Source organism: Phasianus colchicus, chromosome 16, assembly GCF_987193195.1.
Source record: "Phasianus colchicus chromosome 16, bPhaCol1.hap1.1, whole genome shotgun sequence".
NCBI lineage: Eukaryota > Metazoa > Chordata > Aves > Galliformes > Phasianidae > Phasianus > Phasianus colchicus.
Window position 1 is genome coordinate 13,022,710 of NC_143451.1, and position 24,209 is coordinate 13,046,918.

The 24,209-nt window shown below is 42.6% G+C and overlaps 1 protein-coding gene across 5 annotated transcripts in view; it reads left to right on the forward strand.

The window, feature by feature from the left end:
* Positions 1–244: 244 nt before the first annotated feature.
* Positions 245–24,209, forward strand: part of CARD11 (caspase recruitment domain family member 11) — a 40,044-nt gene continuing 16,079 nt past the window's right edge. The window contains exons 1-7 of one of the 5 annotated variants that reach the window (XM_090151193.1): positions 245–559; positions 3,629–3,762; positions 19,218–19,430; positions 20,033–20,170; positions 20,778–21,103; positions 22,322–22,501; positions 24,036–24,188. In XM_090151193.1, the coding sequence (XP_090007319.1) occupies positions 19,232–19,430; positions 20,033–20,170; positions 20,778–21,103; positions 22,322–22,501; positions 24,036–24,188 (996 nt within the window). In that variant the 5' untranslated portion in view covers positions 245–559; positions 3,629–3,762; positions 19,218–19,231. The other 4 variants (XM_031606876.2, XM_031606875.2, XM_090151195.1 and 1 more) reach the window with 4 other exon arrangements.

Here is a 24,209-nt window from a genome sequence, read left to right on the forward strand (position 1 = left end):
TGCAGACAGCCTCCTTTCTTGCTCTGAGCCATCAGCTGTAGGCTGCTGCCTGCTGTGCCCACTGCTCTTCCTGGGGAAGGGGCAGCAGTGCCTCTTCATTTGCTTACCGTGGTTCTTTGGGGCTCTGCTGTCACCTGCTTGCAGAGTCATTTGCAAACAGGCAGTATCACTGGGGAGCTGAAATGTGCTTTTTTTTAAAAAAAAAAAGCCCTAAGCAGATTTATACTCTGGTTTCCTGTCAGATCTTTGCATTTTCCTTCTCCGCCCCGCCCAGCCCCTGACACACTTTTTCTCACTTTCTGTCGCTCTGTACTCATTCTGACACCAGTGCACTTGCTTCCTTTATTCCAGATTCTCCCCAAAACTTTCAGCACCTCGGGGGCAGGGAGGGTAGGAGGACTTTTGCTCCTTGTGTTTCTTTTACTTTTTAACAGCTGCAGAGCACAGAGAACCTCTCTGGGGCTCCTGGAAGAGCCGAAGTCACGGGCATGGAGGCAACATAGAGACTTCATCCTGCTGCAGCAGCACCGAGGCACCCACTCGCTCATGAGCACCCAAGGTAAGGTGCAGTTGCATGGGACTTCAACAGCATTTAACTCTAATTGCCACAAGTTCCACTTTCACCTTTTTTTTCTGTGTTGATTTTTGAGATTGTTTCTCTGAGGACTGCAGCCACCCATCCTGTCCTCAGCAGCACGAAATGTGCTGCTGCTCGGGGGCTCTGCACCCCAGGGATGGGTGTTGGTAAGGGAAGTGTATGCTGAAATGGAAGTGCAGAGGGGGAGGTGAAAGGGCTGCTTGTCAGCACTGGTCGCCAGGGAATTCTGCTTCTGCTCTGCGTGCTGTGCTCTGACCAAGTCTTTAAATCCTTTCATTAGGGATTTATGCTTTCTATTAACTAATAAAATTGTTTTTTTTCCCTCTTTTAATTAGCTCTTCTCACTTCCTTTATTCTTTTCTCAACTCTAATGTATCTCTAATCTTTTTCACCATCTTCTTATGCCTGTTTTTCATCGAACATATCTGCTGTGTGACAAGTGTTCCACTTGTTCCTTTCTTTCCCTTCTCTCCACCTTTTTGCCCATGCAGCAGACTGTACGTCCTCCCCCACGTTCTCAGTCTCACTCCTTCCCCTCTGTGATTTCCTTCTCTCTCTCATGTTCCCCTTTCCTGCCACCTCTTGCATGCCCCCCTTCCTGCTCCATCCACTCTCTGTGCATGCAGTTGTTTTTGCATGCAGTGGTGGTGCCTGTCTGCTGACCTGTTTTCGTACACACACACACAGTGTTTTCATATCTGCCCTTTTGCTCATGTACATAAATGAGAATTTGCATGTTTGCAGATTTGGAGATGCATCCCAAAATACCAGGCTTGCATTGCCTCCCTCTAACTCTCAGACTCGTGCTGAGTGATTCACAACAAATAACCGCTGTCATCCTGTCTCTGTTTCCTTCTGTCTCACCAATAGAATTTTCTAACACCTAGAACACACGATAGCTTCCTTTCCACTCACAAGTATGGCCCTCTCTGACTTTGTTTTTTCTCTCTCTGCTTTTAATACCATCCCACTCCTTCCGAAGCCCTTACCCCAACCCTCCACCAGGCTTCTCTGTTTCTGCATTCACACTGGAAGGAAATGCTGAAGCAGATGGTCTTACTCTGCTGCCTCAGCATCCCCCCGAGACATCGTAAGGAAACCAGAAGTATTGCAGTCTCTCAGCTCCTCTTTCCTTTGCAGAATAGGCAGGTGAGAGCAGAGTAACAGCTTTGTAAAGCTCTTAGAATTTCTGGTCTGACAGTGAGGTCATTCTTGTCCCATTGAATCCCATGGGATTTCAGATCTTAGGGAGAGACTCCCTGCTGTAATGCTGTAGTGGCAGTAACTTCATTCCCAGGATCTGGAAAGAACTCATTTTGCAGATACCAGAAGTTGCCAAGATCGGGTTAACTGCATCTGGGGACAGTATTTGCTATGACTGCTTGTTTAAGTTTGTAAGCTTTGAACCAGATATGACAAAGTAGTAATGTTTTTGGGTTTTTTTTATGAAATTTTTTAGCCTCACCTTCTTAAGCAAGGCTATTGAGACTGAAGATTTATTTCTAGGGATGTTCTGGTTTGGGCTTTTGGGGACTGAATAAGGATCACTTATTAAACTCAGCTGAATTAATAGGAGAATTATGATGTGCGAGAATTCTCTTAGCAATCTGTCCTGCTCTCTCAAATTGTCTTTCTCCTTATGAGTGAAAGAAGCTTAAACTGTATGTTTGCAATTATAATGCATACTTACTGATTCAGAACTAGCAAACTGTGGCCTTTGAGCTGTGAGCATTCTCTTCTGAATACAGAGGCAATTACATGAAAATATCTTTGTCTTTTGCATCTGCCAAAAAGTCTGCAAGCCTGGAACGACACAATAGGATATGTAATTTCATTCATAGAAGTTTAGTCTAACTCTGTCACAACTTGTGATATGAAAAGTTCTTGTATTCTTTTTAGTCATCCTGTAAAACATGTATGATGATCTTGTGCTTTGTTTTTTTCAGTATCCTGCACCCCTAAAACTATTTGGTTGATTTCTGTTGTTGTTTTGTGGTTGTTTTTTGTTTTTTGTTTTTTGTTTTGCTAAGGCCTTGGTATCTCCCTGAAAGTAATTGGCCAAGACTACGTTTCTCTTTTTCTCTCTCTTCTCCTTTTCTCTTCCCCTCACCATCCATCATCATAGTTTGCGATGAGTTGAGTTAAAAATGGACTTGGTCAAAACGGAATGGTGACATCTGCAAGGGGATCTGGAGCCAGATTTTATTTCCTAGTTTCTTTAGTCATGTATCTGACAGAAGAGAAATCTCAAAGGGAAAGAGTGCTGAAACTTTCAGCCACACCCAGCAAACCCTTCTACTGGGAGGGGCACCCGAGAAATTCAGAACCACAAGTTTGACTCCCTCTTCTTATGCAAATAGTTACTTATGGTGAGAGAGAAATCTGAATTAAGAGAGAAAATAAACTTTTTACAGAAGAGAATTATCTGAGTGCATGTATCTCTGATAAAATTAAGAGCAGCTTGATCCTTCACTAAAGGTGCATCCCAGATAACTGGGATATGCTAAAAAAACCAAGAGTTTGAATGTTTTATCCTGTTACTTGGTCAAACTTTTCATGAGATACATGGCATTATTACTCACAGAGAATGAGGCGTATAGAGATCTTTATTCCTCCCAGTATTATGTCTTTATTATTGCGAGAGAACCATCTACCCACTTCTTATCAGCTGTCTCAACTCCCTTTGATACTGAAATGCATGTTTCACAAAATTCGTGTTTCACTCAGATGTGGCCATGAAGGTTGTGTTAGTGATGGTGGAACGTGGCCTGTGGCAGCTTTCTTTGTAAGCAGCACCCATAGCAACCTCAGCTTAAAAGAGGGTCCAAGCCTGATAAATTTCAGACTGAAGTGTAAAACCCTGCCCTCACCAAACGCAGTGGACTTTTGTCACTGGTATCAGAGAGGTTTTGCTTTGGCTGTTTATCATTGCTGCCTGTAGGATCTGCATTCTCAGAATGCTGTCTGCTTTGCTGAGAATAGAGTATCTGCAGTGAATCTGCAATCCTTTTTTTTTTTTTTTTTTTTCAGAACAAATGATGGGGTTTTCTCAGGTATACGTGTAACAAGATTCTCTTCTCCCTTCCCCCATATTCTCTGTTGAGTGCTGCCTTCCCCCTCCAGACGGGGTCAGCTATTTAATGGCAACGAACATTTTCAGGAAGGTAACCTTTCTGCTTGTGATTTGTTCAAGGACTTCGGAATTATAATGGTTACTGTCAAAAGTACATAATTGGTCTCAGTGGCACACATCCAACAATAGGAGCTTCCTTCTCTCTGCTTCACTCAATATTCTCTCCCAGTATTACCCTCTCACTTCTTTGCTCCTGTCAGATGCAAGAACACAAGTGCCAGTCTGCTTAGCTTGCCATTGGATAGCACAGCAGACCTGCATCCTGCTGTGGGTGGCATTGGGTTGCTCCTTGGCTGGAGGTTTGCACATTGACTTCAGTTCAACAGAAACGTTTTCTCTGAACTTAGATTTTGAACACCTCTCATCCTTCGTGCTCTTCTCCCAAAGAGTCGGGCTGTAGGGAGGACGACAGTTTGTGAGTACTGGGAGTTCTCACATATTTGTAGATCTGCAGTTAGAAATGTACAAGCAGTAGAGTCTTTGGGTTCTCTTATACAAAAAAACAAACAGACTTTTTTCACAGATCATAAAAATGCATGATCTCTAGCACCATAAGCTGACAAAGTGTTGAGCGTTGTCTGCTGCCACGTGCGGTGAAGAGAATATTCTTGTTCCTAAAGTCCCACAAAACCTATTTCATCCTCTGCACTGGATGGGGCATTGCTTCCTAATGCTGTCTGCTTCAGTGAATCTCTTTAGCAACTCAACAGGAAAGAGGAATTTGTCAAATCTCACTGGATATCTATCAGAAATGTCAAACTAGATGCTGTAACATTCTAGTTTTGTCAAAAGGGTAAATGTATGTACAGCTGTGTATGTGATATTGCTGGTAATCGTTGCCTCAGTGAATTTGCCTGTATAAAGCAGCACCCTGCGGTATTAACGGATATTTTTGTTCTGGTCCTGGAGGCCACTTTGGCATTACGCAAAGATACTCATTATTTGCTTAAGTCTGACAAGTCTGCCCTGTTCATGGCAGCTGAGGGGAGGAACTACAGTTCCATCACGGCCACGGAAGGATCCCCAGCAGCTCCTTGTGCTGTGTCTGCTGGCACGGCGCCGCAGGCAAACCCAGGCACTGAGCAGTGAGTGTAGCACAGCTGTCTGGCTGAGGTAGGATCAGCTTTTTCCATATGAATGCAGAAGAAAGCTGTATGCTAGCAGGACATACTTGTTACACACTTTAGCACAAAAGGAATCCCTTCCAATCCATTGCACAGCTGGTGATTGAGTCTTTTCTTCTTAAACATCAACCGAGATGATCACATTGATAAGATCATTTGGAAGCTTCTGGCTTTCAGCATCTCATTTAATCTACCAGAGTGGTCATCATTCACTGACTACACTGGTCTGTTGGATGAAATCTTTGTTTAAAATATTTCCTTTCTCTTTGCAGCTTCACACGGATTGTCTCCATGTTCCCCCCCTGCTCCAGAACAAGTCCTGCTGCAGCAGCTGCTGCCCAGGTCTGTTTCTGGGCTTCTTCTATCAAGTAGTTGCCATTCTGTGCTTGTCATTGTTTATGATGGAAGTCATTGGGGAGGTCATCAAACTCATTTCACTAATGCCTCATACTGAAGGAAAATAGAAAATTCCATAAACTTTCTCCATCTTTACCACTAAAAACTGATTTTTTCTTCTTGGGGGGACAGAAAATAATCTTCTCTACTACTACTCTGGTATTTCCATTCACAGTTCCTGCCAAAACAGGACCCAATACATCTCAGTATTGATTTGCTTAAGAGTATTTTTGATGTGTTTCATCCTTCCAGTAATATATTCCTGTATTTTCAGTTGCACGCTTTGCAGGAAGATCTCAGTCTAACACTCTTTAATGGAGAAGATTTAATTTCCTTCTGTCATTTATTCTCTAGATTTTGCGATTTATGCTGTGAAAGCTTTTGGTGCAGAATGAAACAAAAGAGAAGTATTTAAACTTTCATCTTAGGTCAGAAAAGAGTGTGTTTTTCTTCTGCTTTAGTTTTTAGAAAATTAAAAAAAAAAAAAAAAAAAAAAGTGAAGGAGTATTACATTTCCTGTGAGGCTGGAAACACTGAATCAGTTTCTTTTTAATCTGAAATTCTGTGGTTTGAAGGAAAAATGCTATTTCTCGGGCATTCTCTAATGGAGTGTTACAATACAGAATCACAGAATGGACAGGGTTGGAAGGGATCTCAAGCATCATGAATCTCCAACCCCCCTGCCACATGCAGGGCCACCAGCCTCCTCATTTAATGCTAGACCAGGCTGCCCAGTGCCCCATCCAACCTGGCTTTGAACACCTCCAGGGACGGGGCATCCACAGCCTCTCTGGGCAGCTGTTCCAGCACCTCACCACTCTCTCTGTAAAGAATTTCCCCCGACGTCCAACCTAAATCTCTCCTCCCTCAACTTCAAACCATTTCCCCTCATCCTGCAGTTATCTACCCTTTCAAAGAGTTGATTTCTCTCCCTTTGTAGGCTCCCTGTAGGTATTGAAATGCTGCAACGAGGTCACCCCACAGCCTTCTTTTCTCCAGGCTGAACAAGCCCAGCTCCCTCAGCCTGTCTTTATAGGGGAGGTGCTCCCTATATACAGAAAGGTGTTTCTGTGACTTGCCCGTATCCATAGCGAGAGCAGCATCAGTTCTGCTGCACTAAATGCTGTTGGCAGTAACACCATCACTGAAGGGCTGAGCACGGTGCAGAGCGCTGCCTGGCTCTGCAGGTACTGCAGGAGCTCTATGAGAACACACCATCAGGAAGGAATGAACTTTTCCACCTGCAGAGAGAAATTGGAAAATGCTGGCTTTGAGGCAGAAACATGATTTGAACACCTGTTTTGAAGGCTATCAGTTTAAGGTCAAGCTCTGTGATGTTTTAGAGTTTTCTGCGATGCAGAACAATGCATGCTCATGCAATTGTGTAATTAAAACACAGTCAGGCATAAATTGTGGTTATGCATCCAACAGCAAGCACACTGAAGTCCTGCCTTGGCTGCCTGTGGCTCCTCTTGCATCACCTCTTGTTCTCTCTCAGCCCGCCTTGTTAGATGTGGATCCTTAATTCCGTATCTGTTAATGGGAGTGTAGGCTCTTCTCTATTGTCATCACTTTTGAAAACAGGACGTAGGCAAACTGGGCTGTTTTGTCAATTTTACTATTGTTTTAAATGTGTTTCATGTATTTTCTAATATATTTCAAGAGACCTCCAAAAATCTGAGCGCTGGAAATTGCAATTCAGTGACTTAAGTCTTTCCTTGTACCTTGTCTTTACTTTCCTTGTAGCTAATAGTTAATGCTGCTGTGATGTAGTTTAGATGACTACATCATATTGCAGTACTGTGAGGCTGGAAACAGTGATGAAGTAGGAAAACAAATTTCCTGTAGCACACAAATGTAAGAAGACAAGTTAGTAATGGAGAGTCAGGGGTGAAAGAGAAGGTTGGAGGTTTGTTTGCCTGTATCAAACCTTTAATGGTACTTAAACTTAGCTTGGAATGTGTTGTTATACAGGAATTTCTGATTTGTTTTCCTACAGCTGGTAATATTTTGCACTTACATGTGCCTTGTTTCCTGTGGCTGTCAGCAGCCATGTCAGGGTGTCCTCAAACTGGTGCTGTAATGCAGCTCTCTGCCTTAGGGAACTCAATGTAACTGTGCTGCAGAAAAGAATCAAGAGAGGGATTTACAGAAGGTAGTTTTCAAAGCACCTAATTTATTTATTGCCAATAGAAGGCAGCAAAAGTCATTAATTACTAATCACTTCCACTCCATGAGTACCTGCACATTCCCTTCTGCCTTTGGTAGCTCCATTCCACTATTCCTGGTGCAGCAGTCCTCGTACTCACAGCTTCGTCAGTTCTGAGCTGGTTACTGGGATAGAAAGAGTTAAGAGGGAACGAGTCAGGACATCAAAATAAGGTATATGCTTCTCCTTCCGTATTTTTACTTTCTGAGAGCCAGAGCTCTTCCTGTTATGTGCAAGGAGCAAGGTGAATACAGGGTCTTGGAAATGAACCATTCTTTAAGAGACTTCTTGCTGCTTTTCATCAGAGCATAAATAGTCTGTGGCTCCTGCTCAGGGCCCTGCTGGTGGGATGGAGGCTGATACCTGAGGTCCAGCAGGACAGAAGCTTCAGTCTGTGCACTCATTTTCAGCCCTGTAGACACATAAGTGTCATTTAGCTGCTCTGACCACCAATCTATACCATGGTCTGAAAACTCTGCTCTGCTCGCTGGGGGTGGCCCTAGAACCTGAAGAGAAATTGTAAAGCACTGTGTGATCCTCAAGAGAAAATTAGGCAGAGCATCTGAGAAAGCTTCCCTGCCCCTGAGCCGCTCTTGCCTCACAATATTGAACAATTCTTGATATATAACCTCTGCTTCCCAGTACTGATAACAAAGAAGAGCTGCTGGATTTGTCACACTGCAAAGCAGCCAGTTGTTACAATGCAGCAACTGCATTCTTGGGTGTTTTCATCTTTCAAGGGAGCATACAGAAATTAAACAGTGATCCACTCAAAAGCAACCGTGAGCAGCGCTTTAATAAATATCTTTTTTTACCCTGGAGGATGATGTCATTGACAGCAACCAAGGGCATGCCTACACAGCCACTCCGGAAGCTTTACTAGCAATCCAGAGATCATTAATGATTGCTCTCACTCAGGACAGGTCTTGCAAACACTTCCTCCCACACCGATTTGCTGTGAACGATTGCAGTTTGAGTACAGTGTGTGTATACAGAGAAAGTTTTGTGGTTCCTGCCCTTCCCCAGCCCTCTCAGAGCTCTCCCACGGTGCTTGCCCACTTCTCCCTCTGTCCTCTCCTCCGTGACGGTTTGCTTTGTGTGCTGCTTCACCAGGATGCCTGCAGAGCAGGAGCAGAGGAACCCCTTTCTCTCATTCCCTTCCCCTCAAGTTACTCTCTGCCCAGGGAAATGTCACTGTCATAAGGCAGTGTGGGCAAAGACACATGGCGAGCTCTTGTCCTTTACCAACTCCAGTGAGAAGATGCAAAGGCATAGCTCTCAGTCGAAAGGATGTCCCCCAGTAGCAGCAGCATCAGTGCTGGTGGCCAGGACAGTCCTTCTAGGAAAGCTAATAATAAAAAGGCAAGTTTCCTGCTTTAAAGGGGCATTTAAAATCCCGCATGTGCTTCCTTTAAAACAATTCCTGCAATCTTCCTGATGTTTGCAATGCCTTGGAGAACTCAGGTGATGAGTGTGTTGCTTGTAGAGGATTTGAAGCACTTATTGACCTGTTTATTTTATGACAACCTTGCTTCTGTTTCTAATCCAGAGTGAGCTTTATCTGTTGTTGGTTTTGATTTTATATTGTGCTATATCGTGCTAGAGTAATTTCTGCTGTAGAAGACAGAAAGGCCTTATCATCAAAGAGGAAAACCTGTGAGCAGAGCAGAGAGCTCCTAAAAGAGCTGTAACCTGAGTGGAGAGAAGCAGGAGTTAAACTGGCTCCTGCACTGCAATTGTTTTGGGTTACGGTTGAGGTTCCATCGCTGTGCCTGGTTCCTCAGCCTCGCCTTCCACACTGGCTTCGTTAGCAATGAGATGCTAATTAAATTTCATATTTATGATTAGAAAATAAAACCATTGGACCTTTTAAAAATAGATTTTTATGAGTTTTGGCCCAGTCAGCTGAGTCAGCAGAATAGAGTCTGCAAGGCTGAACGTGGCAGCTTTGGGGAAAAAAAGATAAATAGAGCAAATAATGATAGGAGAGTCCAATCTAAAAGCTTATGCAGTTTCTGCCCTGTATTAATTTTCCGCATAGGAAAAATAATTTTATTTTTGTTCCTTCTAGAATAAATATTTCTAGTCATGCAGAAAAAAAATCCTTTATTTTGTTCCAGAGGGATCAGAGCTTAAAATTTCAGCTAATTCTTAAAATCTCAATTGTAGCTAGAGACAAAATGTAGGGAAGAGTTGATCCATCAGCAGCAATATTTGCCATCATCTGTTAACTAGGAAAATATTTCATGGATTTACAGGAGTTGGAATTAGCATGAGTGAGCACTGACACAGCATCAGCCCTCCTCCCTGTGGGACGGATACTGCTGGAGTGTTTGCACAGCACTGGGAATCAGAACTACCTGAACACTGCTGTTACCAAATTTATAGGTGCTGTAGAGCGTGGTTTCATAGGTAAGAATTCACACCTCCCAAAGATTTAAAGGCCTTTTGTTTTTCAAATACTTTGCACTGAAAGAATGCTGCAGTTAAGAAAAGATTTTTGAATCTTGGCATCAATTTAGGCATGGAAGAAAGACCTGATTTTTAGGAGGGCTTAGCACTCAGCAGCTCTGTGACTCATAACACCAATCTATCCCACACTCTGAAGCAAGCCATGCAAAAACCTGACCATTTATTTTAATGCCTAAATTCCACCTCCGCTCTTTGAAAATCTGACCCTAATTACATGTTGTGCCCTTGAGCAGGAATGAGAAATAGGGGAAATCAACCCTGAGGAAGCAGAACCATTCACTGCTGCTCATACTGCATGTAACCTTGCTGCTTACAGACAGTGTCGCATTTAAAGCAAATGCTTTTCTGCTCAGAGTTGTTCTGTTGTGATGCTTTAAGCTACCAGGTACGGTTAATGCAGATAGCATATGAGGAATTGTTATGCTTCAAGGCATAAATTGGGAGAATGGGAGGGGAAAAAAGCTTCCACTGACTGAGTGTGTTGTGATGCTTTACCATGCACCATATCAAGGTAACTCTTCTTGTAAGGACTGGGATTCAGGTGACTGTCATCTTGAAAATCTTGCTTTTGTAATACTGCTCATAAATGCTGTTCTGCAGCAGCTGCCCATGCTTACAGACTGGGATGCTCACAGATGGAGTGCATCAGTTTGCAGCTTCTGTTTTCACAAATATTTATTTCCACAGTCAGCAGAATCCCAATAGAATGCAGCCCCTGCTCATGTGGGCTCCTTCTGAAGGACCACACTCAGGTGAACAAGCAGTCAAACATTTGGTATTTTTGAACTTTCCTACTTGATTTTTTTCCAAAGATACATGTTGAGCTGGCCTGTGTTTCCTGATGGGAACAGAGTTTAATGTCTTCCTATGGTAAGTGAATTTTTTGGGGGTCAGTTTTCCACACCAAAGGTTCGCAGTATTTTATTTTATATCATCAGAGCAATGGACTCAGTTATTGATAAAGCAACAGAAGACATTTAATCCTTCCTTGCGACGTGTTGGCAGTAGGAAACTCATAGAATTGTCATGTGTTTGCTGTGGTCTCTTCCCCAGGACAGCAAGCCAAGGTCATAGAGCAGCCACTGCTTACAGAAATGGAGTCCTTTCCCACTAAATTCTGTAGCTTTAAATTTCTACAGAAGGGAACTAAAGGAGCCCTCCTGCAGGATGCAGAGTGAATGATCTCTGTTTTTTGCAGGTTGCTTTCCTGCTCTCTGCTGCACACCTTGCACAGCAGCTGCTCTGCTGTGCAGAGCTGAGCCCAGCAGCAGTCAGTGTGGGAAGCGAGAGTCGGCACAGCATCCTGCAGCTCCTGCTGCAGCCAGGCATGCAGCTCTGGGTCAGGACAGCGCTTCCTTTCAGACTTCCCTCCACGCTGTTTGTCAGAGCTGACAGTTGCCCACAGCCTCTGTTCAGAAGAAAAGGGAAGTCAGGCAGCATGGTTCTGTCTGCTATATATAGACAGCAAGTTTGAGAGAGAGGATGGTGGGTGTATGTTTCCGGCGCTGTGTGATACAGTCCCACTACAGCAGTGCAAGAAAGGAGGGGACACAGAGAAGAGAAAGCGTAAGTGGGAAAACTCTGTTCATAGACCACATGCAACCGTTTCCATGCAAAAGGAGAATTTTGATTTCAAAACAGCGAGCTCCTTCTGATTCCCACTGAAATTCTGTCCTTCCTCAGCTTCACTGATTTGATCTATTGTATACTTATTCTTGCCAAGTGACACCCAGTTTACTTCTGCGTCTTCGTGCTCTGCTGGCTTGCTTCTTCAGGCAGCGAAATAGCACATGGGAGGGAGCAGTCTGTTCCTTGCAGTTGTTCTGTGCTTCAAATAGTTGCAAAGAATGGGTAATAAGCAACTAAGAGCTAAGGTTCCCTACACCAGGTAGGGAGGGTTGGCAGGGGGGTTGGACTCGATGATCTCTGGAGGTCCCTTCCAACCCCTACGATTCTGTGATTCTGTGAAGAAAGGTTGGATAAGTCTTTACAGAGCAGTATGTAGAGCTGCTACTACGCCTCTGCATAGTGCACTTGAGATAGTTAAGTCATCCGTGTTCTCATCCTAGTCGATATATGCTGCTGTTATAATACAGCAAACAGTTGGCAGGTGGGTTATTTTCGTAGCGTTTGGAGTAGACTTGTAAGGTTGACCTTTCTAAGGGTGTATGACAGCTTTATATATGTTCATTCTTCAAATTTTCAAACTTGTCTTTGCCTGTTTAGTACAACTAGTTGTATTAATGGAAGTATTAATAGCACTGATGAGAAACAGGCTGTTTTCATAGGGTTATGTGAGTTTCATGTGCTTGCATCAGCTAATGAATCACTGACCTTACTGAGTTCTCATGTAGCTCAGTCTATACAAACTGTTATAAGCACTGGCTCTCTGAACCAAAGAACGTGCTGCTTGTTGTAAAGTGAGCACACGTTTACTGGGACCTAACCTGCAATCATCAAATCCATCTGAATGTTTGGCTAACTTGAATTTTAAATTCAAGACTCCAGATCCAATGACAGGAAGGTTCCTAATCACACCCTCCTACCTGCTTGCCCCCAGTTGTGCCTCCTCCTCAACTACTGAAAATCTCATTAGCAGTTGTAAAAACAGGATGAGTTAATCTCAAAGAAAAAGAATTAACCTGAGACCCCATAATAAATTCTGAAGCATTTCGTGGGCCAGCGTTCTCACGAGCCCTTCACAGCCTGAGGATGACAGCTTCTTTTTTAGATCTTTGCTTTTAGCACACATTAGCTGAAAGGAAACGTTCCTGTCAGTAGTTAATGCTGCTCTCAAGAAAGAAAGGCCAGACATACAAACATTTGTACTGCGTTAGCCCAGTGATTTCTGCTGTCCTCATCATCATGCGTAACGGAATGGAGAATATGTAGATTAAAGCTTTTATTAAATGTTGGGCTTTCAGCTCGCCGCTGCTACTTTGCAAATCCTTTTAAATAGGTGCACTAAATCCTTGTGGTAAATTATTTATGCAAATTGTTGTGCTGTTTTCTTGATTTGCATGCCCAGAACTAGCACTAAGTTCTGATGTCTCAGGATCGGTGACAGGGCCTTCTCTATTTATCCCTTTCTTTGCTTTACACCCCACATTCCTTCTCTTTGCCTGTACTGAGACTTTTCCCGTTCTCATCTGTGTCTCACTTCTGTTCTTCACTTTCATTCTGTTGATTTCCCCTTTCTTTGACTTTCTTTTTCTTTGTCCTGCTCCCTTTCTATATTTCCATTTCCCTTTTTCTCACAATTCTTTCAGCACTAAATCTTTTTCCTCAAGTACCTTTGCGCCATTTCTCATTGCTTGCCTGTCTCATTTCTCATTTACCGTCACTAACATTATCACTTAATAATGCTGGTGTTAACAGTTTCTGAAAGCTGGATGTCAGATTCATAAATAATAGAGAAGAAAAGAGCAGTCTGACAGTAGGCATTGGCATCTGAAGGGACAAATCTTTTGGATGACCGTAGAAGTAACCCAATCAACATCTGGTTGGGATCCAAACTTTACATGGCATTCTGATGTAGATGTTTAAAATGTAGTTCTGAACAGACCCATTTCTCTACCACTCACCAGGGAGGAACTCAATTTCTAAATTAACCTGGGTCCTCATGCTGGTTGGTGAGATGACTCCAACCTCTGTCTCTGCTCAAAAGTTCACCCTTCTGTCAGTGGTGCTTGGTGGGCACAGTGCTGAGGAAGCTAGGAACATCTTCCCTGCGTGTAGAAAATCGACAGACACGAAAATGGAGTCACCAAAACATCGTTGCTACATTTAAGTTATTTGTAGAGGAGAATTTTTTCCATTTTCTTTGTTTATTATGGGTAATATGTGCTTTACAACCAATCTGATTGGATCTCGCATGTTCAGAGTAACGCAATCTGCTTTCAGTTTGCTGTTGAGACAAAATTAGTCATTTCCTTCCTGTGTGATAACATGGTAAGAGCTCCCAAGTTCTGAACTGCCAGACCTGAAAAGGATGTCGACTTTCGATATTTTCAGCAGATGGAGAGCAAAGCTGTAAAGCGCAGATCTCTGCCTTTTATGAATCACAGATCACTACAGGATCCTAATAAGTATTTTCAGACTGATTAAGATCTTTCATAACAATATTTTGTTGTGCAGAACCGCATTCTTAATGTGCAGTTTTTTGCTCCAGAAACTGATGGGTACATTATAGTGTTTCGTATGCAGTTGCAAAAGCAGACAAAAGCTACATGCAGTAAGTGTGGAATTCAAAGCAATATTATTAAGGTATTAAGCAATATTATCCTGCAATTCTGAGAAACCAGTTTGTCTTTGTTGCATACGGTGTTTTCTGGTTTAGAGGATAATAAGCAAACCATTGGGTGTACTGCATTAACAACGCCTACAACTGATCCTTGCTTTATCTGTGCACGTTTCTTTTTTGCTGAGATAGTGTTAAATGGATCTGTTCTTAGTAGAGTAACTAAAGGGAAAGGAAGAGGTAATTAAAGAGAGTTCCTGGAGTATTAATTCTTCTGGCCTCTTCTGCAAGGGGAGGAATAGTGATTAGACACAAGTCTCTGAGTTATTCTATTGCCTTCATTCTTTTTCATAGAGCAGAGATACTGAAAGTGTAACATGACAGAATTCTTCATTTCTTTTCCTCTCGCTTGGTTGTTCTTGAGATAATAATTATGAAAATCAGGGGAATTTTCTTTCCCTCTTATGTTTGTAAAAGCAAGATGAATGTGCCTTCAGAGCCCTTTGACAATTAGGAGGTTGTCGTGGTTCTCTCTGCTATTTAGAAAATGTGAGTAGTGTTTATAACTGTGGCTGTCATCTGGCTTCACTGGAGAGATCCAGGTTTACCTCACTGCAGCTTTGCACGACTTTGAGTGGATTTGTATGTTGCATGTAACAGAAAGATTGACTCAGTGGGAGTGGACAGAAAATATTTGTGCTAAAGAATTCCTACTTAGAGTTTGAAGTTTCCTGCTCTTCTCCTACTTTAGTGTTCTTCTACTTTGATATACTTATTCAATATTTTTCTTTCATATTTTATTGGAGCTGTGGCATTCCGTAGGCTGGATGAATCTTTTATACAAAGAAGCAGCTCTGATATATACAAAGTAGTTCTTTCTACTACTGTGACCTGAAAGAGAAATACAGCCCAGCCTGTTCAACAGCGCTGCTGGCTTCAGAAAGTGTTCTTGGGCCAACGAAACCTGAAGTCAGAAAACCAGGTTAATAATAAATGTCTTTTCTGGACCTTTCCATCTCAGTGGTTCCAGATGCTCTGCAGTCTCTGATGAATGAGAACTACCAGGTGGGCACATTGAGAACCTGCACTTTATGTCCTTTTGCATCAAAGACGGGTTAAGAATTTGTCTCCTCTCAATTGGGGGTTCAGATTTAGGCAACTCTATGGTGAACACCTTGCAAGTGTAGGCAAGCAAATTGTCATCTTAATCAATGTTTAAGCCTTTGAAAAGTGGTTTTCAGCACAATAGAACATACAGCAGCACAGCCAATATAATTGGAAACAGCTGGTATTGAGCGTTTCAGAGAGGCAGTAGTGCAAACAGAGCTCTCCTGTCTCCTTAAGCAAAGGGATGTAAGTTCCTTATCACACTTAAAACTGTGGCTTTCCTCTAAAATTAAAAATAGCTCTAAATCCCTTTGTGGTTTTGTGGTTCTCTGATATTGCAAATCTATATCTATCCGTACGAGCAGCTGTTGAAAAAACCTCCCTGTTGTTTTATGTTGTCATCTGAGATGCTGGATGAACTTGAGGGAGAAAGGGCATATCTCATGAAGTCTGGAGATATGCATACGTAAAGGATGTAATGCAAGTACCCTCAAAATGTTGAGGGTAATACACGTAGCTTCAAAAGACTTCTTTCCATCTTTACATTTGCTTTGAGGTGTGCTAATTTACACATAATCCTTTCCTGTTGTGTGTACACATTTAACATTTAAGATGAACAAATTTATGTTTGTACTGACAATTTGCACAATTTGTGTTATGATTTCTCTTCAAATGCTGCCATTCTGTCAACATCTGTGACAAATGCACAAGCCCAAAGCATTTAACAGTTCACCCCTTCCAAAGCAACTTCCTCCTACTTCTCAGTATAGGGCAAAACCCACTTTTTTGCATTTCATGAAGAGTATATCAAAAAACCAGCAGTGCCAGCTGAAGCTTCCATTTGCAGTCTGCTCCAGTACCGACAAGCTGCCAGGAATTTGCAGCAAGGGATGCAAATAATGAAGCAACTGAAGGGTTAATTTCTACACCAACATGAAATTAATCACAGAAATGAAGCCTCGTATCAGCTTTGATTGAGAGAACTTTACAGAAGCCCTGGTTCTGAAGCCTGGAGGCTTTATTCCCTTGATCGGTGAAGAGTGTCACTGACATATGAAAGTATGGAGCTAGAGTGAGAATAGAAAACTGCTTTAGTGGCAAGGTGATCTTTTTGGTTGGAAAACAGAAGAAAAAATAGCAAACATGGAGGAAGATTCATCTGTCGTAACAGCCGTGAGAAGGATAGTCCCTGAGAGAGCGAAGGAGATGAGGAGAATAGAATGTAAAAACGGATTCTCTTTATTTGTCTGCATCTATAGATGCCTTTGAAATGGATGGGACTGGCTGAGATTATTACTGGATGAAGATCTCCTGCAGTTAAAAGCTACACTGTGTACTAACTACTGAAAGGAGCAGCCGGAGAGCAATTTTTTTAACTGCTGTGGCAATTCTTATTTCTTTTTGGCTAATGCCTGCTGAAGTCAGCCTGAGTCTGTAACTTCACACCTGTGATTTGTAATGGACAATGCAGTCTTTCTGACTTATCACAACTTGTGAATGTGTTAGGTTACAGCTCAAGAGGTGCTGGAGTCAGAAATGAGGTAAGGATAGCAGCAAGCAGATGAAATAGCTGATTACACAGCTGAAAGCATTTTAAGTCTGCCTTTTTATCTCATAAGTGAGAACAACTTTTGTGCAGGATCATCGCAGCAAGGAAGCAGGGAGCAAAGTCCTTCAAAAACCTGCAGAACAGATGCACTGCTGAAAATCTCCTTTTAAAACAGAATCCCCCCATGCAATTCTTTAGTGGTGTCCCACTGAGTTTCACTTGTCGTGCCTGGTTTTGTACCAGCAGAACAAAACTTTGACCCATCTTCAAGTATTTTATTTCTTATTCAATGTTATATTATTTACTAAATCAAAGAATGATGTGCTTCCTATGAAGGGAGCTGTTTTAATATCACCTATTGGTTTCCTTTGTCTTTGGAAAAGCTGCAAAAGACAGAGGGGTAACCTGAGGTTTGTACTCAATCTGGGCGAGGAACCACAGCAGAAAAATAACAGTACAGATCTCTTATGCCCATACATGAAGGATTATTTGTTAAATATATTTTTCATATCATGTAAAAAATGTATTCACGTTGAGAATTATGCTGATGAGTGAACTTTTCTTTGAATAGTTTAAATCCCTTACTAATGTCCTAAGGGAACTGCTGACACAGAGTGCAATAAGTTCTGGTTCGGTGCAGCAGGCTGTTGGATATTTTGCAATTTACAAAAGTCAGGCAAGTGCTGCTGAGGTGCACCTGGGAGCTTAATGGGACACCTTCCCAAACAAAGGGCCTGCAGGACACCGTTGTTTAGCTGTGATAACTGTGGCTTTGAGATGACTAAAATACTGCAGGACCTTGTGCTCTGCTGCCTTCTCCCAGAAGTTCAGCTTTTCCAGTTGTGCAGTGTGTTACATTTGTGATTCCAGCAGCACAGCTCTTCCCTCCCCTGGGGGCAGCTGTCTCTTTTGGCCCTGCTGATGGCAGCCACAGAGCTGCTGTTTGTGTGCAGTCAGAGCAAATGCTGAGGAAGTGCTTCCTGGGATATGAAATGATAAAGAAAAGAATTCTGGAGTGCAGGAGAGAACAAAATGGGCAGTTCTGTTACCTATCCATGAGGAAGCCGTTCCATTTTTTTTGGAGATGCCAAAGGCCAGCCTGGAAATTTGGACACTATGGTACAGCCTTTGAAAGCGTTATGCAATGAAAGGGCTTTTTTGTAGGACAGCTCTGCATCCGATTGTGATAGAACACTGACAGACACGTTATCCAGCAGATTAGCACTTGCATTTATACTCTCCAGAATAAGGAGTTAATAGCCCTTGGCTATAATAGCTGGTTCTGCCCAGCATAATGCAGCACGCTCTGCAGTTTCTACAGTCAGAAGTTAAGGAAATTATAACACATTGGAGGGAGCCCTTCTGGTCCTAGAAAAACAAGGCCTTGCTTTTGAGCTCTTTAGTTACTGATTACCAGCAAAGCCTCATAAAGCAGCATGTTGTTTTGTACCATGGCCTCTGATGGGCTAAGAGAACTCTTGGAATAGAAGCTGAACTGTTGCATGCCACCTGCGTTGCAAGAGCTTGGAAAAGCAAGAATGCAAAACTAGGACTTGTTTCCAGAGCTTAACATTTATCACAAATTTAAGAGGGAAAGATTTTTACAGCTTCTCTGCTATTGACTTAACTTTAGTACAGGGTTTTTCACCTCATTGCCTGCCTTGTAACCTTCTGTAATGAGGTGGTTACAAATTAGGAGCTGGCAGGAAATTGCTGAGCAAGCACTGAGAGGCCATGTGATAACTTTTTATGAGTCAAGAATGTTTTCTGACTCGAGTGACAGAGTGCACAGAGGGCCAGGCCTGAGCTCACAAGTGCCACCCCCACGTCGGTCAGTCCATGCACAGCTACAAAGGACAGACATACAGAACTACTCACTTGGGTGTTAACTCTTCCTGAGGTTCTTTCACATGAGTTGGCTCATCACGTTCATGCGGGAAAATTGCAATTCCAATCTGTGCAGCTGAGAGGAACAGAGGAGGTAAGAATGGCATAATTAGGTGCCTGCAGCAACTAGTTGTCTCTGCTCTGGGTTCTGTGCATTCATATCCTTCCTTGCGTTGCACCTTTACCATTGTTTCTATTATGAGAGGGTCTCTGACTTAAAGAGACCTTCATGGGCTTAGCAGAGCTACAGATTCATCACTCACAAGCAATATGCAATAGTTCATAGGCTCAAGATAGCACTTCTTTGAACTGTCACTTTCCAGATGAATTGTGAAAAGGCTGCACTTCAATTCAAGCAGTTTCAATATAGGGCAAACTCAGCATTAGAAGTGATTTTAAACTCATCCAATGTAACATGAAAGCACCAAAAAAAAAAAAAAAAAGTAACAGGATATAAAGCGCCCTGTTTGATGCTCATATGCCAATTGTTTCCCTTCTTAAGGAGGAGAGCCAGAGATGGATGACTGCCTGGAGACACTGAAAGATGAGGAGGAAGCTTTGTGGGAGAATGTCGAGTGCAACCGGCACATGCTGAGCCGGTACATCAATCCAGCCAAGCTGACCCCGTACCTGCGGCAGTGCAAAGTAATCGATGAGCAAGATGAAGATGAGGTGCTTAACTCGCTTATGCTGCCCTCCAAAATTAACCGAGCAGGTAATTATTTTATGAGTGGCTACATCTGTATCCCTGTCTCGGCTGCATTACCTTGGTGAGTCTGGAGGGAACCCATATCGAGTTACAGATTACCAAATGCAAACCCTATATCCCGTTTGCAGGAGGTTTAATGAAAAGTGGTGGAATCTGCTGCTGATACTTTGATAACAATGACTCTTGCCACTGCTGTGCAGGCTGGAGCTTGTGAGGTTCATGTTCCCATCACAACCTTGGCAGACATTTCAGTTTGCATAAGCAGCAGCCATTCCAAGAGCAAGTTCTCCAGTGCCTTGTGGTGCTTCATGGTTTGTCAGTTCAGGATCTGCCATCCCAGTATGTCAGTGCTCCTGGGGGAGGCTTCTTTTGGAATTCCTGCTCTTGAGGACGATCTTCCCGCACACCTTTAGAACAGTAATCTGCACAGGCATAAGGAATACATGGCATTACTTCATGAGTTCAGCTGAACCCAGCCAGCCATACTTTCCACAGCACTTTGCTGAGGCAGAGACAAACCCAAGACTAATCTGACTTCAGGGGTAAAATACTTACGCTTCTTACAGTGCTGTTATGTCACCTCTCTGTTCTCTCTGGGTTGAACTTAGGCCGGCTGCTGGACATTCTTCACACCAAGGGCCAGAGGGGCTATGTGGTTTTCTTGGAGAGCTTGGAGTTTTACTACCCTGAACTCTACAAACTTGTGACAGGGAAGGAGCCCACACGGAGATTTTCCACTATTGTTGGTGAGTAGCATCAGTCCTGAAGCCTGTTGAAATAAGGGCAATCTTGAAGACTGGATTTGAATTTCAGGCAAGAAATGCAAATGAAAGCTGGTCTGTTAGTAGCATCTTGCAGTTTTTCAATCCTCTTCCCTCACAAGGAGGGAACAGTGAGGGAAGTATAAAGAAAGGGAATGTCCCAATTGTCTGAATGGGGCTGAAGAGCTTCAGATGGAATGAAAGCCACTACAAGAGGTCTCAGCAGATGTAATTTACATTGATAGCTGACACATGCACAGTACACCTGAAGGATTCAGATTAATTGTACATGTACACGTTCATTTTACAAAATCTGTGCTATTTCCACAAGCCTGTCAGGTCAACTGAAGCAATAAAACAAATGTTAGTGCTTCTTGTGGTGTATAAACGAGCTGTACGTTTGTATGCTGTGATTCTGGTAATAGTGTACTACGTAATACTTGTCCTGTTGCCAGTTAGAAGTGTAAATGTGTGTGTGTGCATATTCCACGCATGCATACTTTGGGACACTTGTTTCATACTGAGTCCTGCCGATCCTGCTTAGCGTTAGGTTGCTTTGTGAGAAGTTGATAAGCTGTTCAAACATTTTCAGTGGAGGAGGGACATGAAGGCCTTACCCATTTCCTGATGAACGAGATCATTAAGCTTCAGCAGCAAGTAAAGACAAAAGACATGCAGCGCTGCGACCTCTTGGCTAAGTCCCGCCAGTTGGAGGATGAGCGAAAGCAACTAAAACTGAACAAGATAGAGCTGATGACCTTCCAGGAGAGATACAACAAAATGAAGGAGGAAAGGAACAACTACAATGATGAGCTGGTCAAGGTGAAGGATGAGAACTACAATCTGGCCATGAGATATGCCCAACTGAGTGACGAGAAGAGCATGGCTGTGATGAGGAGCCGAGACCTGCAGCTCGAGGTGAGAGAGATGCTCTGGGTTTCTTTAATCAGGAGTATCAATGGAGGATGCCAGTGCCAAAGTGAGTTTTCTGCTGACAGCAGAGAGGTGTAGAGCTCATTTGCTTTGCTCACTCAGACAATTAAAGGCATCAAGGTACTGAAATTCCTACTGCAGTGTTGTGTATCAGTGGCAGATAATTTACACACTCGTATGAAATAAGCAGGACATAGCATACATTGTTTGCTAAAATCATAATTTTAGTTTTTCAGGCTCAACAATATGCAGCATGACAGTTATTCAGGCTTACATTACAGTGTTTTTCCTCAAAAAAGCCTCGTAACAAGTATTGAAGTATCTTGGGACCACTTATAAGACAGAAAGAATTACTTCAAGTGCCATGAAATTTATGCTTATGGGTATGTCACAGGTGAGGCAGAGTAAACAGCTACCCACAATGGATCTGGATGCTGAGGTTTATTTTAGAACCGATGAGATTAGACGTTTTACAGCACTTTGATTTTTCACAGTCATTTATTGCTCCCTCACCTCAGTGCCGCCTTTTCTGAGCCCCAACATCCCTTCCCTGCAGGGGAGGTTGGTCAGCAGTTTGCGTTGCTCTGTCCTGCTCACTGTCACCACTCAGTGTTACTGGCCAATGTCCCTGACTATCCCCTGGCATTCATATCTGTACATCATTCTGATCTCCAGTTTACTCCACCACTTTCAGACCTTTTCCCCAGTCTGGATCATCACCCCTTTCTTTTTAGGTTCCCTTTGTTCTGAAGCCACTTCTTGGGGACCTCTCTTTTCAATCCAGAGCCACGAGTCTCTGGTTTTCCCAATGCAAATAGCCTATGTGCAGAAGCACAATGTGTGGTCAGCCTCGTGGGCAGTATATCTGTCTCGTATCTCTTTATTTATTGGAGAATTGAGAATATGATGCTCTTATTCTAGTTCAGATGTTATCTAAATTTACAGCCGGCCCATACCTGGTGTAGCTAGCAAGTAGTAAACTTCTGCTTGAGAGTTCAGAAGTTCGGATCAGGGCATTTATCACACATGCATATCTACCCAATTATCTGCTTGTTAGCATTCACAGTTTAAGCTATTTTTTCCACCTATGGCAGTATGTTTTCACCTGAAGGTGAGAGTGTTTTCAAAACAGTCAATACCTGAGTTTGAAATGATTTCTTGCCTTCCCTGTCTTTCCTTCTCACTGCTCCCTGGCTGCTGTAGATTGACCAGCTGAAGCACCGCCTGAACAAGGTGGAAGAGGAATGCAAGCTGGAGAGAAACCAGTCACTGAAACTGAAAAATGATATTGAAAACCGACCCAAAAAGGAACAGATGCTGGAGCTGGAGCGGGAAAACGAGATGATGAAAACTAAAATCCAGGAGTTACAGTCCATCATTCAGGTACCACTGCACTGAAAAGCTCTGCCACTTCAGCTCACCCCTCTTGCTTACCCAGGCGATGGGTTCAGAAAGCTTTGACCACTCCTTGCCTCCAGGCATCCCCATACTCTCTTCCCACACTATCTCACGTACCCCAGGAGAACTTCTACCAAAAATGTTGTCAGCTGATAAGTTAAGCTGTTGAGAAACGAGCTCTTTCTTGCTGCAGAGCATTCAGCTCCTTCCTTAACCCTGCTGTGGTTCTTTGTACCGATCTGTCACTACAAAGCTGTGTTAAACAACCAGCCTAGATGTTAGTGACTCTGTAACTTTCTGTGCCAAAAGATCCTGATGAAGCATGGGGTAGTAAAGGTTTCAATTCTTGGTTTGTCACTAGTTACCAGAATGCCCCACAGAACACCGCTGTGCACAAGTATCTTAACTAACCCTCTTTTGGGCAGATGGGGAAAAAGTATGATATGCAGCTAATTTAGCACTGTGTTCCTCTGTGAAGAGCACAGTAAATACTGAGTTGTGTATGAGTGCTCAGCACTTTGCTGGGCAAGGCTGGAAGCCTTTTAAAATGACGCTTAAAAAATATATCAATAGAACGCATTTTGGAACGTGGCTTTAGCCTTTAGCGGTGCCCAACAATTCATACTTCTAATACAAATCCAATTCAAAGGTTGAAAAAGTATGTAGTGCAGAAGATTCTCAGAGTTCTGGTCCATGTGGGTTGTCTCATATTGATCGACTTGGTCTTACAGCACCTAAGGAAATAAAGAAATGATCGAGAAACATCTTAAAACAACGTTGAAAATCTCCTAAGAGAAAGTATAAATAAACAAAAGGCAGTTTGTTTTAGAAATATTTACTTAATTAGGTAGCCAAAATGTCACTGAAATCTCCAACTTAGCCTAGGTATTTTAAAAACAAATATGCGCAATACTTGCTTGCATTTTGTGCCTTTTTTTGTTTTCCATTTATGGTTAATCGTGGATGACAATTTATTTATTGAAACTTGCTCTGGTAATCCTGATAATTTTAAAACTGAGAGGAGAAAAGTATTGCTAGAGACTTTTGAAAATGAAGCAGAGGTACAAGCTACTTTCAGGCATGTTTAATATTCTCTGAGCATAGCCCTCCAAAGCCCATACATGCTTTAAAAATGCCTCGGAATGTTTTCTTAGGCCCTGCTCTTTGGCAGAGGATGAATTTTGTGTTCAGTGAGAGCTGATTAATAGAGAAGAATTTTGAATGCAGGGCTTGGAGTGAAGAATTGTGAACGCATCCAAAATGGATCAAATTATAGCCAGTACAATAAAACAGTAAAACTGTTCCTTCATCAGACTGTTCTGACAGCAAGACAGCCTTTATTCATCTTCTTTGACGGTATCTTAAAATATGAACAAATGTCCATTCCTTCTGCTGCTTTCCCATTGCAATACCATGTTCATTTTCTATTCCTCTTGTTTGTTACTGTCTTTGTTTTTATTTTTCCTGCAATGTTCTTTTCTCTTTCCCCGGCCCGTCTATTAAAAACATGTTTCCTCAGGCTGACAAGCGGAGTTTACCAGATTCAGACAAAGCCATTTTGGATATCCTGGAGCATGACCGTAAGGAGGCACTGGAAGATCGTCACGAGTTGGTCAACAAGATCTTTAATCTCCAAGAGGAGATTCGTCATGTGGAGGACTTGAGAGACAAGGTGAGAAATAAAGGATGAAAA